The sequence below is a fragment of the Lactuca saligna genome, chromosome 5 (assembly GCF_052625555.1).
Source record: "Lactuca saligna cultivar CGN05327 chromosome 5, ASM5262555v1, whole genome shotgun sequence".
NCBI classification, from domain to species: domain Eukaryota; kingdom Viridiplantae; phylum Streptophyta; class Magnoliopsida; order Asterales; family Asteraceae; genus Lactuca; species Lactuca saligna.
In genome coordinates, this window is record NC_136421.1 from 169,423,339 (window position 1) to 169,438,274 (window position 14,936).

The following is a 14,936-nucleotide window of genomic DNA, read 5'->3' on the forward strand; positions in this document are numbered from 1 at the left end:
AAAGCTATTTGGCTCGGGAAAGCTGCTCCAAGCAAAGCCCGGTTTTCTATAAAACCCGCTGTAAGTGAGCTATGCCTATGCTATTTTTAATATAGCTTTTATTTAATTATAGTAACATTATTAGGAACTTATAATAAGTACTTGGGCTATTATTATGGGTTATATAAGTATTTTTTAACACTTATATAATATTAATAATAGCTAGACTATTAATTAGTCTCGGCGAATAATACACTAAACTCTAGTTGTAATAATACTAGGTTTCGTCAAAGGAAATTATTTTACAATAAACGAAGCATTGTCCGAGTACCGAGTCACCACCTTATCAAGTGAGTGCATGGTCCCTTTCATCTTACACATAGATATGAAGTATTTAATATAAATTACGTGCTATGTGTGCATATTGTCTGAATACTTGTTGTCTATGCTGGGTGAAATCTTTTTATACACATTTTAAATGATTTAAATTGTATATGTATTTTATATCTACAAAATGTGTTGGGTAAAACATGGGTAGATGTAATAGTTGTTGTGTGACCAAATAAAATAATGCGAGGCCTCGATATAGATGTTATTGATGATCCAATCATCTAGCGGAGTATAGATGACGACCACGGACAATTCTAGACAGTCCAGTGGAATACTAGTGGACTCGCAACCTGTATGTGTTTATTTGACCTGTGTGTTCATCAGCAGTACTCCATCCCCCACATGGTTTCCTTATTTGACATGAATTGCTGAGGAACCTCCGAAGCATGCGTTGTCACCCCGATGGAAGTCCTTACACTAGGTCCCTTGTATTAGATGTTTTAGAGATGTAAAGTGATGATAACACGAACGGGTAATCGGGTTTGTTTGGTTTGATAAAGTTAATAAACTAATTTATTGTGGGTTGAAAACCCTATGTATTCACCAGGTTTTTCAACCTGACCCACTCAGTTTATTTATATCACAGGTGTTGCTATGAAGTCAGATTATACTGAGAGATTAATGAGATATAAATCACTAGTGATAATGAATGTAAGTTCTGTTTATGCTTATGTTTCTGTATTGACGATGACATCCCAAATGTTTTAAAATGAATAAAAATATTTTTCTTCGGAATTGCTTTGATAACGTATTTATCAAGTTTTACTGGGAACAAATTCCACAACATTTTTATTAAAAGAGGTACTCTGACTTTTATAAAGCATAAACAAAATCGGTCTTTTCTGGCCGTGAAAATGGGGATGTCACAATATACCATAACCAGGAACCTAATTCATAAAACCTGATCCTTAGGGAAAAAGGGCTATTTTACCCTTTTCTTTAATCGGCCCAGACACCATGACCCAAGCCCAAAAAGTACCAGAACCCGAAAATGGCCCAAAACCCATTAGCCCTCAGTTGGGAGCACACCGAGTGTGCCTAACTTGTACGCCCCATGAACGCGCACCAATTAGAAGATATGGTTCGAACCCAGTACGTTAAGCATACATACAAGTACGCCTGACGTACTGGCTTGAAACCCAAACCCCATAAAGATGGATTAATCTGTTAAGACCCTTTCGTCCAAACTTCAGATGTACTCCAAAATAAGGTCTTAATCCATAAATTCGGAAGATTTATGCTTGTGCATGGCTTAATAAGCCCCCAAACCCAATTTTAACACTCTAACTTCATGAAGTGAGCATCAACCTTTGCACGGTTGAGCTAAACCAATAAAGCTACCATTTTTATGCTTAAAGGACCTCGGAAACACTAAGATCTACCATCCTAAGCTCCTGGATTAGCTTATAGTCACAATAAACTACTCAAGGGACCAAAATAACCCAAAATCTCTATACTAGCTAGATTAAGAAGATAAATCATCAAGGTTGTAACTTTATACCTTCTGAGCCTTGCCAAGACAAGTAAGATTATGGATCTTTAAGCTTCACTCCAACCAATGATTGATCACCAAGCTCCTACTTCTTCACCATACACCAAAAGCACCAAAAGTTCACTTCCAAAGCTCAAAATACACAAGGAATGGCTAGAGTTTCGTGGGGAGTCTTTAGAGGAAATGGGGCTGATGAGGGGGAAACCTCAAGGCTAATAACGACATTTAAATATGGGTCAAACGCTACAAATTAGGGTTTGTGGTATGCGTACGTACGCCCGACGTATGCATGGGTATGCTCAGTGGATGCCACAAACACCCATGATTCATTTAAGGGAATACGCCCAACGTACTCCATGTTGCGCCCAACGTAACATGGACCAAAATGAAATCTTTATAAAAAAAGGTCTAATTTTGAAGAGTACTTGAAACTGGATCATTACACAAACACCAGCAATACTTGCTCTTTTTGTCCCAAGAATCTTATGTCGCATACATTCTTGCACAAGCTAATATGAAAAATTATAAGCCCAATGCTACACATGTTAACATTGCCTCCAAACTCAATATAATAGATGGGACCCACTACCCATTCATACTCATTACCAAAATCTTTCAAGGTCCCCTACAATAACTCACATTCAGTCGTCCTGGCCTCACTTATAGTGTCCTATAAGTTTCGTGATCAACATATTCTTAGGTACCTTAAATACACCATTTACCATAGTTTACATATAACTCCTTCACAATCAACAATGCTCACCGTATATTCTGATGCTGATTGGGGATTCCCTGAATCACATTGTTCAACTTCAATCTACTCATATTTTTAGAAAAATACCTACTCTTCTTGTCATCAAAGTGCCAACTGATAATTTCATGCTCTAGTGTTGAGATTGAATACCAGTGTGTTGTAAATGTCATTGTTGAAAACATGAAATAAGTTGGCTTCAAAATCCTCTCCTTAAGCTATTGGTTCCTAGTCGCCAAGCCATGCTAATATATAATGTGATAATATTTCAGCTAGTTACCTCTATGAAAACTTAGTTCAAAATCATTATATGAAACACATAAAATTGACATACACTTTGTTAGAGAAAACATGCTTCATTTATGTTCGATTCCTTCATGTTCGTGTTGACTACCTATGTGCTAATATTTTTAGCAATGGACTTACTCGACACCTTTTCATCATATTCAAGTTCAATCTATGCATTTTGTATGATTACTTCTCAAACCGTGGGGGACTATTAGATATAATATATTTGAATTATCTTTTAGATTTTTTCTCGATCTCTTTTTCCAAATATAATATATTCGGTTCTACTCTTGTATTTATATTCTAGTTGGTATAATGCAATCTTTAAGCGATTCAGTTACTTAGACTTTTTTTCTTTTTCTTTTTTTGTCTAAACCGCTATTATCAACAAAGTTCTTACATTTTCTTATTTAGATAAAAAAAAAAACCTAAAACAACATCATTTTAAATCTAAATATAACAAACTGGTTTGGACCAAACTAAACCGAAAACTAGTTCTCAAAAAGCCCTTCAACTAAGTTATGCACCTATGAAGATCCATATCTCACGTGACCTTGAAAATCATAATAGGTGTAGCATGTGGTTTACTATTCAATCCTTCACACAAAAACTTACAACCCCTTCACACATATTACATACACATATATATTTTATAACAACCCTAATCCGTTAATAAAACCTGACGTTATTATGATTTTGAATCTAACACCAACTTAACGACCTTAACATCCAAAATCCTCCCTGAGAAACGCTTCTCATGAACTAAAAATAAACAAGCTTAATCCGAAGAAAAGTAGTCGAAATTATGATGTGGTATTTGATCGTTGCAGCTATTCTGAAGCTCGAGTGGCATCTCAGTTTGTGTCAAGTCGATGTTGTTTCCATGTATAAATTGATCAAAACTTGAAGGTTCACCGGGGCCATTAAATCCCCAAGAAGTTGTAGTCTGAAGAGAGTAAGCATGTTGAGCTTCCATTGTGTAAATCATGTTAGAATTTGATTCTAAACCTGTATAAATTAGCAAAAATAAAAATAAAAATTAGAGCTAAACATGGTTCAATATCATATTTTTTTTTTCCTATATTGAAATCATGTATCAGTTCAATCTTATTTTGAAATGGACATAAAATAAAAGAATCTAACTTGTTCTAGTTGGTTATATAATATAGGAACATGTTACATATTTCGTATTGGACCTGTGTGCAATAATGGGCTAAACAAGTTTAGGCTTGAAGCTGGGCTAATGCGCTCAAGAGTAAAGTGAACGAAGTTGAAAGAAGAAAGGATGAAGTTGTAGATGTTGCATAGGTGAATGACTAAGGCTCCCTTATTGGATTCTTCATAAACGCATGCGTCTTCGGGTTGATCCGTCTCGCCGACCCGATGAATAAAAGCTCTCGTTGGAGAGAGAGAGAGAGAGAGAGAGAGAGAGAGATTACATTATTCGTTTTCTGACTAAACCTGAGAATTTAATATGAGAAGATTTAATAGTTTTGGTGAAGATTTATTTAGGTTGCATACCTTCATGATTAACGTTTCTATGCATGACACCATGGAAAGACGAGCGATCTGATAAAGTACCATTGGGTATCACGTCAAGGCCTCTACCAATGAAGTTGGAAGAACTTTGTGGAGTTGAGTTCGGGGATGGGGTCGAGCCCCTGTTCACGAGAAAACTCATATGTGCTCTCCTATCTGTTGAACTCAAAAATAAATGTTAGAAAAGATGAGAACGAGTTCACATGTCATGGGACAAAATTTAAACATACTTGTGGAATTGAATGACGTGTCCTCAGACTGTGGCCTCCTTCGTCTGGCATTGTGTGCTGAGAGGCGTCTACGACAGCTACGCTTCCTCTCGTCAAATTCCGACAAATCATGTAACCTTCAAAATTATCAATCAAATTGTCGTACATTACCTCTTGAAATAACAAATTGTAGAGAAATAACTCAATAAGTACATTCTTTGCTATGGATAAACGGACGCATTAGTGATGACAAGTTGTGGTTAACGACTAAATGAGTCATCTTAATTGCCTAAAGTTATTTGTGAAACATAACGGATTTAAATTAGGTAATTAAAATTAGTTATTCCATGAAGTTATGTTGGTTACGGAAAATCACCATCATGGAAGGATGAATTTGTCGCATTTAGTGATCATCGCAAGTTGTGGTCAACATCCATCACTAAGTGTGACTTCTTCTCAAAACATTTTGGGACTTAATTTAAAGTCTTTAAACACTTAGAAAGTTAACAACCGATTTTGGCTATTTACCTACATCCTTTTGATGACGTAAAATCATTTTATTGTGACATATAAACTGCTCCGTTTTGTGATGCCAATTAAGTTGTGCTTACCGGGTTATATTTGTGACGCCAATTAATTTTGGTGATAGCATGTTGTGATTAATCATTAATGGCAATCACTAATACACCATTTTAACAAGTCATTTAATTTTGACACATAAAGGCAATTTTTTTCCCCACGATTTGAATTGAACGTGGTTATAATAGATAAAGCAAAACTTGCCTGCTACATTGCTGGCAAAACCGACGTTCCATCCCTGCAACAACGACTTTCGGGCTTTTGGAATGATCAGAACAAATCCTGTGCCGACGATGGTAATCTTTAGCTGAAGCAAGGTTGAGATTGCAGCCTTCAACTTGACAACGTGCCAAATGAGAACTCTGATATGACCCTCGAGTTCTCTTCACGACTGGAGAACACGATGATGCACGACCTAGCTTCAACCCAATCAAGGCCTCACCCGATATAACTGCACCTTCTTCCACCAGACCCGAAAAAGAATAATGATGATCATCATTTTCATGGCTAGAAATTGCTAAACTCTTTGGCATTTCAATCTCCCAGTTCCACTCCATAGTCACCACTAAAACAAGTGCGAAGATTTTCTTGAAATTGTGAGGTGGGTAGCAAATAGATTTCTTGTTCCCTTCGAAACAACAAATGCTGATAAAGATCGTATAGGGAAGTTAAGAGCAGTAGTGCCACAATGGTAGTAATGGCGTTGCTTTCGGCTCCTCACTATAAAAATAAAGTGTGTCGTAATTTCATTCTGTCAGATTTGCCCATGTGGACACTTCAGTTTCCTAAAATAGCCAAGACAGATTAAACGAAGAACATGCTTTCGCATGTTTATCAACCCCATCGCCATCTTTACGAACCAAAAGCTGTTTTTTACAGCATCACTTGAATTCACAGACCAATTATTATTTCTGCCATTCGTATTAACTGCAATGGAACGAAGGTTGTTGAAGCTTCATTAATACCTTGAACACTAACCCTCTTTGCTGTTATTGATTGGTCATGCTCTTTCGTTTTCTGCCAGCAGTTTAATTACTGAACTCAAATCTTGCATTCATTTAATGCATTTAAGAATTTAAGATGCCCATGTGTTTTAAGGTTGTTTGGAAGCTAATAATTCATTATTAAACGTTAAAAACCTGGCATATTGACACAATGACACCTCGAGTGCTAAGGCATCAGTTTCCGGGTGTGTACTGTGAAGAAAGCCAAATCCTAACAAAAAATTAAAATATCAACCGTTAATTAGATTCTTTAGACCATTACAAAATTGAAGTATATGACAATCGATCCATTTTTTATAGCAAATGATTACTATCAGTGTTAACGGTTGATAGATAGTTTCTTTTATTTGTGTATTATCTATTTGTATAGTGCATATGTATCTATTCGTTGTATGGTGGATGGACCTACATAATTTCTCATCAACAATGAAGCATCAAGCCTTCGTTAATTACTTAATTACAACCTAATTCTTTCCCTAACCACTAATTCTTTCCCTAACACCACCCTCTCTCTCTCTCTCTCTCTCTCTCTCTCTCTCTCTCTCTCTCACACACACACACACACTCACACACACATAGGCAACATAATTTACATCAAGTTCGTGGTGAGGTGTGCAAAAGAGGTATCGTACCCTAGTTAATATCTGTAGAGAATGTGTTGAGTTAGGCCTCGTTTGTTTTTCTATAAAAGTATTTTTTGAGCACTTTTCTCTTCTGACGAGTAGACGGTTTCTCAAGTGCACGCCTTCTTCCGCAAACATGAAAAAAGACAAAAGACATTTAACCAATTTCAAAACAAATAACACCTTATTGTTCTTACAAGAAGATAAATCCACAACATACTAAGGTTGCAATCACAAACAATGTTGATTAATTGGGTGAAGACAATGGAAGTCAAGTTGGATGTAACTAATAGAGTTGCACTTGTAGCTTGATAGATCTACACCAGGTGGTAGACCCATTAAACTAAAATGAGTTTACAAGTTAAAAAAGATCCAAATTGTAATAAGATGAAGTATAAAGCAAGACTCGTGGTGAAGGGGTACCTTCAAAAACCCGACATAGACTGATGAAGTATTAACACTTGTTGCATGATGGTGATTTGTTTTATCAATGTTATTTGAGTGTATTTTGATTAATTTGTTGACCAATGCATCTTGATAAATTTTGAACAAGTAAGCATGGTGCAGAGTGCATACTTGTTTGATTTTTTGAACCATGGGGGTCCAGCCGTACAGCGACAGCACCCTAGTAGCAGGGTCCAAGGGGCTGCAACCTATGACAGGGTCTAAGGGTAAAAGCCCCTGACGTTAACCCTTCCATGGAACCGTTTTAGTGGCATTTTCATGACATTTTGAAACTGCCTTTTGACAGTTTTTGCTAGTTTTCAAATGTAGGAGTTATTATTCCATTTATGGTCATAATTTTGGTACACACAAGACAATAACATCCATCATTCTCTATTTTTTTATCACATACACTAAGTTTTTATCAGATTAGAGATTTTTGAGTGTATCATTGAAATGCTTTAATCTAAAAGTGATATCACGACTCTCAGTATTTTCCAAGCATTTGAATCACCCCATTTTCTAACAAAGATTAAAGCATTATGTAACAATGGCGAATGAATAATATATGAAGGACATGACCAAAAAGTTTGACAAGTTGGTGAAGTTTGAGGTTGGAGTTTTCATAGATGGTAGAAGAAGATGTATTTCCTCCTAGTTACTTTGAAAGTAGTATATGTTCTGAGTACACCAATGCCTGAATACGTCGAAGATGAACCCTTGGAAGCAACTAGGAGGATATCGAAGTGAGAGAACGATGAATACATCTATCGTGGCCACATTCTTAATGGTATGTCTGACTCTCTAATTGATGTTTATAAAAATGTCAAATCTGCAAAGGAACTATGGGATTCATTGAAATCCAAGTACGTAGTAGAAGATGCTTCTAGTAAGAAGTTTATGGTTAGTAACTTCATGAGTTACAAGATGGTTGATACTAGTCCTATCATGGAACAATTCCATGAATTGTTAAGGATTCTAAGACATTTTGCCCAACATAATCTGAAAATAAATGAAGTCATTTTAGTGGTTGTTATCATTAACAAACCGCCTCTTTCTTGGAAAGAGTTTAACCTAGCATACTTTGATACATAACAAAGCAGAGTTAAATTTAGTTCAAATTGGAAGTTATTTAATAATTCAAGAGTCTTTAAGGACTCACGAACTTGACAGTAATAATAAAGTCAAGAACCAAGTTGGCTCTTCTTCTATGAATATGGTGGAATGTGATGGATCAAAGAATTCTAACAAATCTAAAGAAAAAGAGAAGTATAAAGGAAAAAATGATAAATCTTCCAACAAAATGTCCAAATTGGTGTTTTGGAACTATAACAAACCAACATTTCAAGAAGGATTTTCGTGTTCGCAAAGTGAACAAAGATGTTGGTCTAAGTGAGTCTAAGGATCCGGAAAAGCAACAAGTTTAGAATTCTAATTTAAAGGAAATAGTTAATTCCATCAAACCACAGATCCTTGTACACCATAAAAAATGGTGTGGCTAAAAGGAAGAATAAGAATTTAAAGGAAATGGTTAATTCCATGTTATCCTATTCTGGTCTGAGTGACGGTTTTTGTGGTGCGACTATGTTAACAACCTATTATACCTTGAATAGAACTCCAAAAAAGGAGTATGAGTATTGTGACAATCGTAACAAAATTAGGTCAACGATCATCAACCATAAATGTCTTGAACACTAACAATTAACTCTCTTGAATTATGAGGGAGCAACAAACTTGATCTGTAAAATGTGACTCGAGCGTTTAAAGCATTCTCATGGAGCATCTGGAATATTGTGTCTTTGTGTGCTTTTACTTTTGCTTGTTAACCACATTACTTCCTAACAAGGGTCATAAGAACTTGGAACGTCGCATTAGATTTGTTCTGAGTCTTGACTAGTATCATGTGATTTCCTACTATGATCTCAGAAAGAGATTTGATCACCAAATCAATTTTTGAGTCAAGTGAGTAGACCTTGGTATTGACATTATCGACTTTGGAATTAACTTTGTCAACATTATCTCAAAATTCTAAGAGAGAGAAAGGATCAACAACTTGTTCATCCGAGGATCTTGTGTCCGAGGTAGAGCTTTCAGATCTTCTATCATCATCATCATCATCATTATCATCAGAGTGTTCATCACCCTTAGTATCATCGTCTTGATCACCTTGAGCTTGATTACCTTGATTACCATCCTTATCCTCAATATTCATTTCGTCCAAGGATGAGGATAATCCGTAGTCATTTTGAACATGGGATGTGGATTCTATTAGGAAAGGAAACATAATCATCCTCAAACATCACTTCAACTTCATCTGCAGTAACAAGAATTGTGACATCCCCAATTTCACGGCCAGAAAAGACCGATTTGTTTATGCTTTGTTTTTTAAACCAGAGTAATCTTTTAAAGAAAATAGTTGCGGAATATGCTCGTAAAACAAAATATGATAAGAATTTATCAAAGCATTCCTGTAAAGAAATGTATTTTCATTATATAACAAAATCTCGGGATGTCATGTTTCGATACAGACACATAAGCATAAACAGAACTTACATTTATTTAGACTAATGATTTACATCTCTTTTAATCTCTCAGTGAAATATGTCTTCGTATTGATACATGTGATACAAAGAAAACTGAGTGAATCAGGCTTGGGAGTCTGGTGAGCATATAGGTTTTTCAACCCACAATAATATAATTATTATATTCAACCATCAAAAAATCAACCCAATTACCCATCCCTATTATCTTCTTTATTTCTTAGGATTTTACCCTAAGAATTCAATTATCCGTCATCCATTCATTCCTAAGGATTGACCTAAGGAATTGGCACAAAATCTATTGCTACATAAGGCGCATCTACCAACATCATCCTTTAAGCGCCTCTACCAGGATTACGTCATACACTATGAGGCGCGACTCCCAGGTTTATGACATTCTCTTTTAGGCGTATCTGCCGACATTATCCTATAATCGCATCTTCCAGGATTATCCCATAAGCACATCTGCTAGTATTATGATATTCTCCATTTGGTGCATCTACCGATATCATTCTTAAGCGCATCTGCTAGTATTATGATATTCTTTAATTGGTGCATCTACCAATATTATTCTTTAATCATCTTACATACCTCATCATTTAACTCATCATTTTATCACATACCAACTATCTCATCTACCCATGTTCTACCCAACATATTAGTAGATATAAAATACATATACAATTTAACTCATTTAAAAACCATATAAATATCCATTCCACACTTATCTCAAATAAACAACAGTACATAAACACATAGCATGTATTTCAAGAAAATACTTCATATTTATGTGTTAGAAGAGAGTGACTACACACTCACCCAAAACATATACTTAATACATTCAGACCATACTTGTATTAAAATTGTGTTTATGAAAGGGACTAACAGTCACTCCAAATAAACAATAATATATATAAACACATAACACTTATTTCATAGCAAATACTTAATATTTATGTGTTAGAAGAAAGTAACTATACACTCACTTGATCAGAAGATGATCGGACAACACTACGGCTTGTAGAAGTAGTATTCTGCGGTAGATTTGGAAGATCTTCACAAAATTTGGCTTCTCGCAGGCAGAGCTTCAGCTCGGAAACTTTACTTCTCGGGATCTTCGGGGATTCGGGACTTGCTTCAGGTCTCGGGGTTGATACCGGGGCTTCGGGGTATTTCTTTGCACGTAAATCGATGCAATACATGTGAGAGATGAGAGAATGAGCAACCAAACTCGGCTGGCCCTTGATTTCTATTTATAAGGCAAATTTCTCATTTTCCACGTCATGGGCACTGTTTCCACGTCGTGGGCTTGATCGTCAGTGCATGCGTCATCGCAAGTTGCGCCTGGGGGACTCCAGGAGGTGTCAGAAGACTTGCCACGTCATGGCACTGTTTGCCCCGTCGTGGTATCTGACAGTTTTGGGGTTTTGCGCCCCGAACTTTAGAAATTCATAACTTTCGCATACGAACTCCGTTTTCGACGTTTTTTATATCGGCGCGTAGGTGAGAATATGCTCTACAACTCTTGTTTAGACTCTGTTGGCTACTTTTGAATTTATTTTTAATATATTATAAATATATTACTTTTATATTATTTTTAGTAGGCCGGGATAGGAAAACACCGTTATAAATTCATAACTTCTTCACCTGACGTCCGTTTCGGCCTATGTTTTTATCGTTTCACTACTATCGATGATATATTCAATTCTCAATTAGATTGTTTTGGCTAAAAATCACTCAATCTCAAATTGAGGACTCAGGCTGCATACTGCTAAGTCGAAACTTTGGAAAAATCATAACTTCCTCATACGAAGTCAAATTTGGGTGTTCTTTTTTATGCACGCTTTCGGTTTAACGTATTCTACGACTTTTATTTAGATCGCTAACGATAAATATTGCTCTAATGTAATTCACTTTTTACGTCATTCAGCGTCGTGCCGGTGTTGTCACGAAACTTCGACGGGTCATAACTACTTCGTTATAATTCGGATTTCGGCGTTCTTTATATGCACGAAATCCATGTAACATATACTACAACTTAGTTAAGATTACTCCTTCTAAATAATGTTCCATCAAAAAGTTATTTTTGACGCTTATCGTCTCTAAATTGACTAGCCCATATCTACGGGTGTTACAAGAATGTTCCAAGGAGGTTCATCTGGAGTCAAGGTGGAACTAGGTACATCTTCAATCATAGTCTTCTCAACTTCGTTGGTCGATGGATCATTCGTGTTACCAGGAATATCATCACACTTCGGATTGGTTATAGCAGAAAGAAGGGCATCAACATCAAAATTGGTAGGGCGCATCATAGTGAGCTAGATGCGAAGTACTCGCGCTTGAATTTCAAGAAGCACGTACTCAATTTAATCACTTGTTAGATATGGATGTTTGAGTTGAGTCCTGTCAAGAACTTCATTCCAATTGTTAGAAGTGATACCTGATGTCCATAAATATACCTACCAAATTAAATTTAATCCCAGTATCTTCTATATCCTCTGATGGGTCTTCTTCTACCGAGGCGGGGGGATTACGTCTAGGGATAACAGTGACGTAGCCAGATTCATCGGCTGAGGCGGTAACGCGGGAAGATGACGATGTTGACATAGTGGACTGTGACATAGTTTCAATGAGATATGAAATAAATAACAATGCATGCCTATAATATGCAATGCTTACACACATCAAAATTAACCTTTTGAATTTTTGAAATAAAGTTTTCTCAAATATTTTTGTTGAGCATATTCCCATTATAATTAGCTTAGGCTTTGTATAAATCTTTCCTTAATTAAACATAGGTGATCAGGCTACGTTTAATCGAGGTCCAATGATACAACTCCCGACCTAATTATACGAGTAATATGTTTGATGTAAAAAGAATTTCTTTGTAAGTTTTAGTTATAGGTTGTGTTTTCTTAAAGAAAAACCGATGTTCTCTATAAATTTAGCTCTGATACCACTTCTGTCACACCCCGCTAAAGCGGAAACGCAAGGTATGACAGCGATAACGGTTTCATTGGAAAAGATAAAGATACATCACCATAGCAGTATTTAAAAATTTACAACCCATAGCTTCAAAAGAAACAAAATACAAGTTTTTCAAAATAACATTGTTCAAAATATAACTTCATAATAGCTTCAACACGATGCAGCATGCTCTATGATGATGAATCTTTACATCCACTTACTAATTATTTCCTGAAAAAGCATGTAAAACGAGCGTCAACTATGAAAATAGTTGGTGAGTTCACAAGTTTATAAAATCGAGCGTACAATAAGGCTTTTCGTAAATACTAGTACATTGCTTTAATGATAAACAAGTTGATTGCTATTAAGGAATACAATTTTATTTCTATAACGAGAAACGAGTTTGTATGTGTATGAGCAAACAATGAGTCTCAACCAAACCTATGACTGAAGCCCTATCGAGATCTATGCTTATCGTTTCATAGATGAATATGGTATCATGCACTCCAGCGATTCGGGCGAGTGAGGAGTTGTCAATTCCTAATAACGCTATCCATAATGACCGTTGGCTCAAAGAGTTAATGGTTAGAGATAAGGGAAGGGCCTTAGTACGATAAGTTCTCATGTTCCGTGTTGCATAAACATACATAAAGATACATAGCAATACAATAGCAATCAAGTTTGATAATAAACAATTTAAATACATCATGCAAACAATAGTTTTTCTGGACATGATTTTCCACCCCAAAACATAAAAACCGAAAATAGGGGAGTGCGTGAATACTCACTATGTTTCCTGTAGGCACAAGCGGTACTTCGGGATGCACCAACGTCTTACTACCGGGATCCTACGACATCAAACACACACACACTAGTGAGTTTCCATGTCGAAATCTAATGCTAATATACTAAACTCTACGTATAGGGAAATGCCAATTTATGTTTTAGTATTGGATTTTATATCAATTGGTTACACTTTTGCTGAAATATTGAAATTTTACAAGTCGTGCGATTAATTACAACCTTGGAAGGTTAATTTTCCAAATTTTAAGTCTCTATAACAACATAAATTCACGAAAAATAGCATTCGAGGGATAAAAATTCTCAAACTTTTTATTTAACTGTTATTACACAATACTAAGCTGGGAAAAATATAAAAATGGATTTCCAAGCTGTTTAATTATATTTTATGATTTATGGGCATTTATTCTAATAAAAATTGAAATAAATAGAAAACAGTTTCCAAAATAACCCAAACTTTTTATTTAATTGTTATTATACATAACTACGCTGGGAAAAATATAAAAGATATTTTTCAGTGGGTATTTCTATTTTTCCTTGTTTTATTCCTTTAAATAGTCATTAATTAAAGAAATAATATTAAACAGTTAAAATAAATCACCATAAATTTTTGTAACATCATTTACAGTATCAATAACCTGGGAAAAATATCAAAAGTGGTTTTCATAATGTGTAAACTGGCTTTTGGTATTTATGTGTATTTATGTGTATTTTAGTGCAATTAACGTTAGAAAATAAGAGAAAAATAGTTTACAGTAGAGAAAAATCCTTAAAATTTTTATGTAACCTCCTACTGTACAATATGATATCCTGGTAAATTTTCATGAATTTGGGATAATCAGAACTATTTTTACCATTTTTAGACCATTATAATCACCAAAAATTGGGAAAAAATAGCTAGACATGATGAAAACTTTTGAAATTATTTTCTGAAGTCACCCATCACAGGTAAGGTATGCAAAAATTGTTAGATGTAATTTTCACATCCTCTAAAGTGGTTTTGTAATTTATCATGCCCTAAACAAAATAAAATTAAAAATCATACGAAACAGTAACAAAAATTGCTGAAATTTGGTGAGGGGTCATTATTCCCCATAAGGATCATTCATAAATTTATTTATGATTTATTGACCTCTGGAAGTATTTTATATGATTTATACCCTTGGTTTTAGCAATAATTCTAATAAATCAAAGAAATAACAAAAGCTTTTGAAAATTTTCAGATTATCTCATGCATGTAAGGGATTTCAAAAGTAAAAATGTTAAGAATGTATTCAGAAGAGAAATGAGGGTAATGATTCCAAACAATTTAAGAAAAGTTGCATGCAAT

General features: G+C 35.2%; 1 protein-coding gene across 1 annotated transcript; it reads right to left on the reverse strand.

Annotated features, from left to right (window-relative positions):
- Nucleotides 1-3,369: 3,369 nt before the first annotated feature.
- Nucleotides 3,370-5,937, reverse strand: LOC144997023 (squamosa promoter-binding-like protein 3). The gene is made up of 4 exons (XM_078956840.1): nt 5,432-5,937; nt 4,670-4,785; nt 4,422-4,595; nt 3,370-3,908 (listed from the first exon to the last, which is right to left on the reverse strand). The coding sequence occupies exons 1-4, from the start codon at nt 5,782-5,784 to the stop codon at nt 3,679-3,681; spliced, it is 873 nt and encodes a 290-aa protein (XP_078812966.1). The 5' UTR covers nt 5,785-5,937; the 3' UTR covers nt 3,370-3,678.
- Nucleotides 5,938-14,936: the final 8,999 nt, after the last annotated feature.

Bases quoted from the DNA above. Each gene is read 5' to 3' on its own strand.
- LOC144997023 (XM_078956840.1), bottom strand. From the start codon at position 5,784: ATGGAGTGGAACTGGGAGATTGAAATGCCAAAGAGTTTAGCAATTTCT. The intron at 4,786-5,431 runs GCAAGTTTTGCT...ATAATTTTGAAG, and splicing joins TTTTGCCAGCAATGTAGCAG to GTTACATGATTTGTCGGAAT. The intron at 3,909-4,421 runs GTATGCAACCTA...TAATTTATACAG, and splicing joins TAGAAACGTTAATCATGAAG to GTTTAGAATCAAATTCTAAC.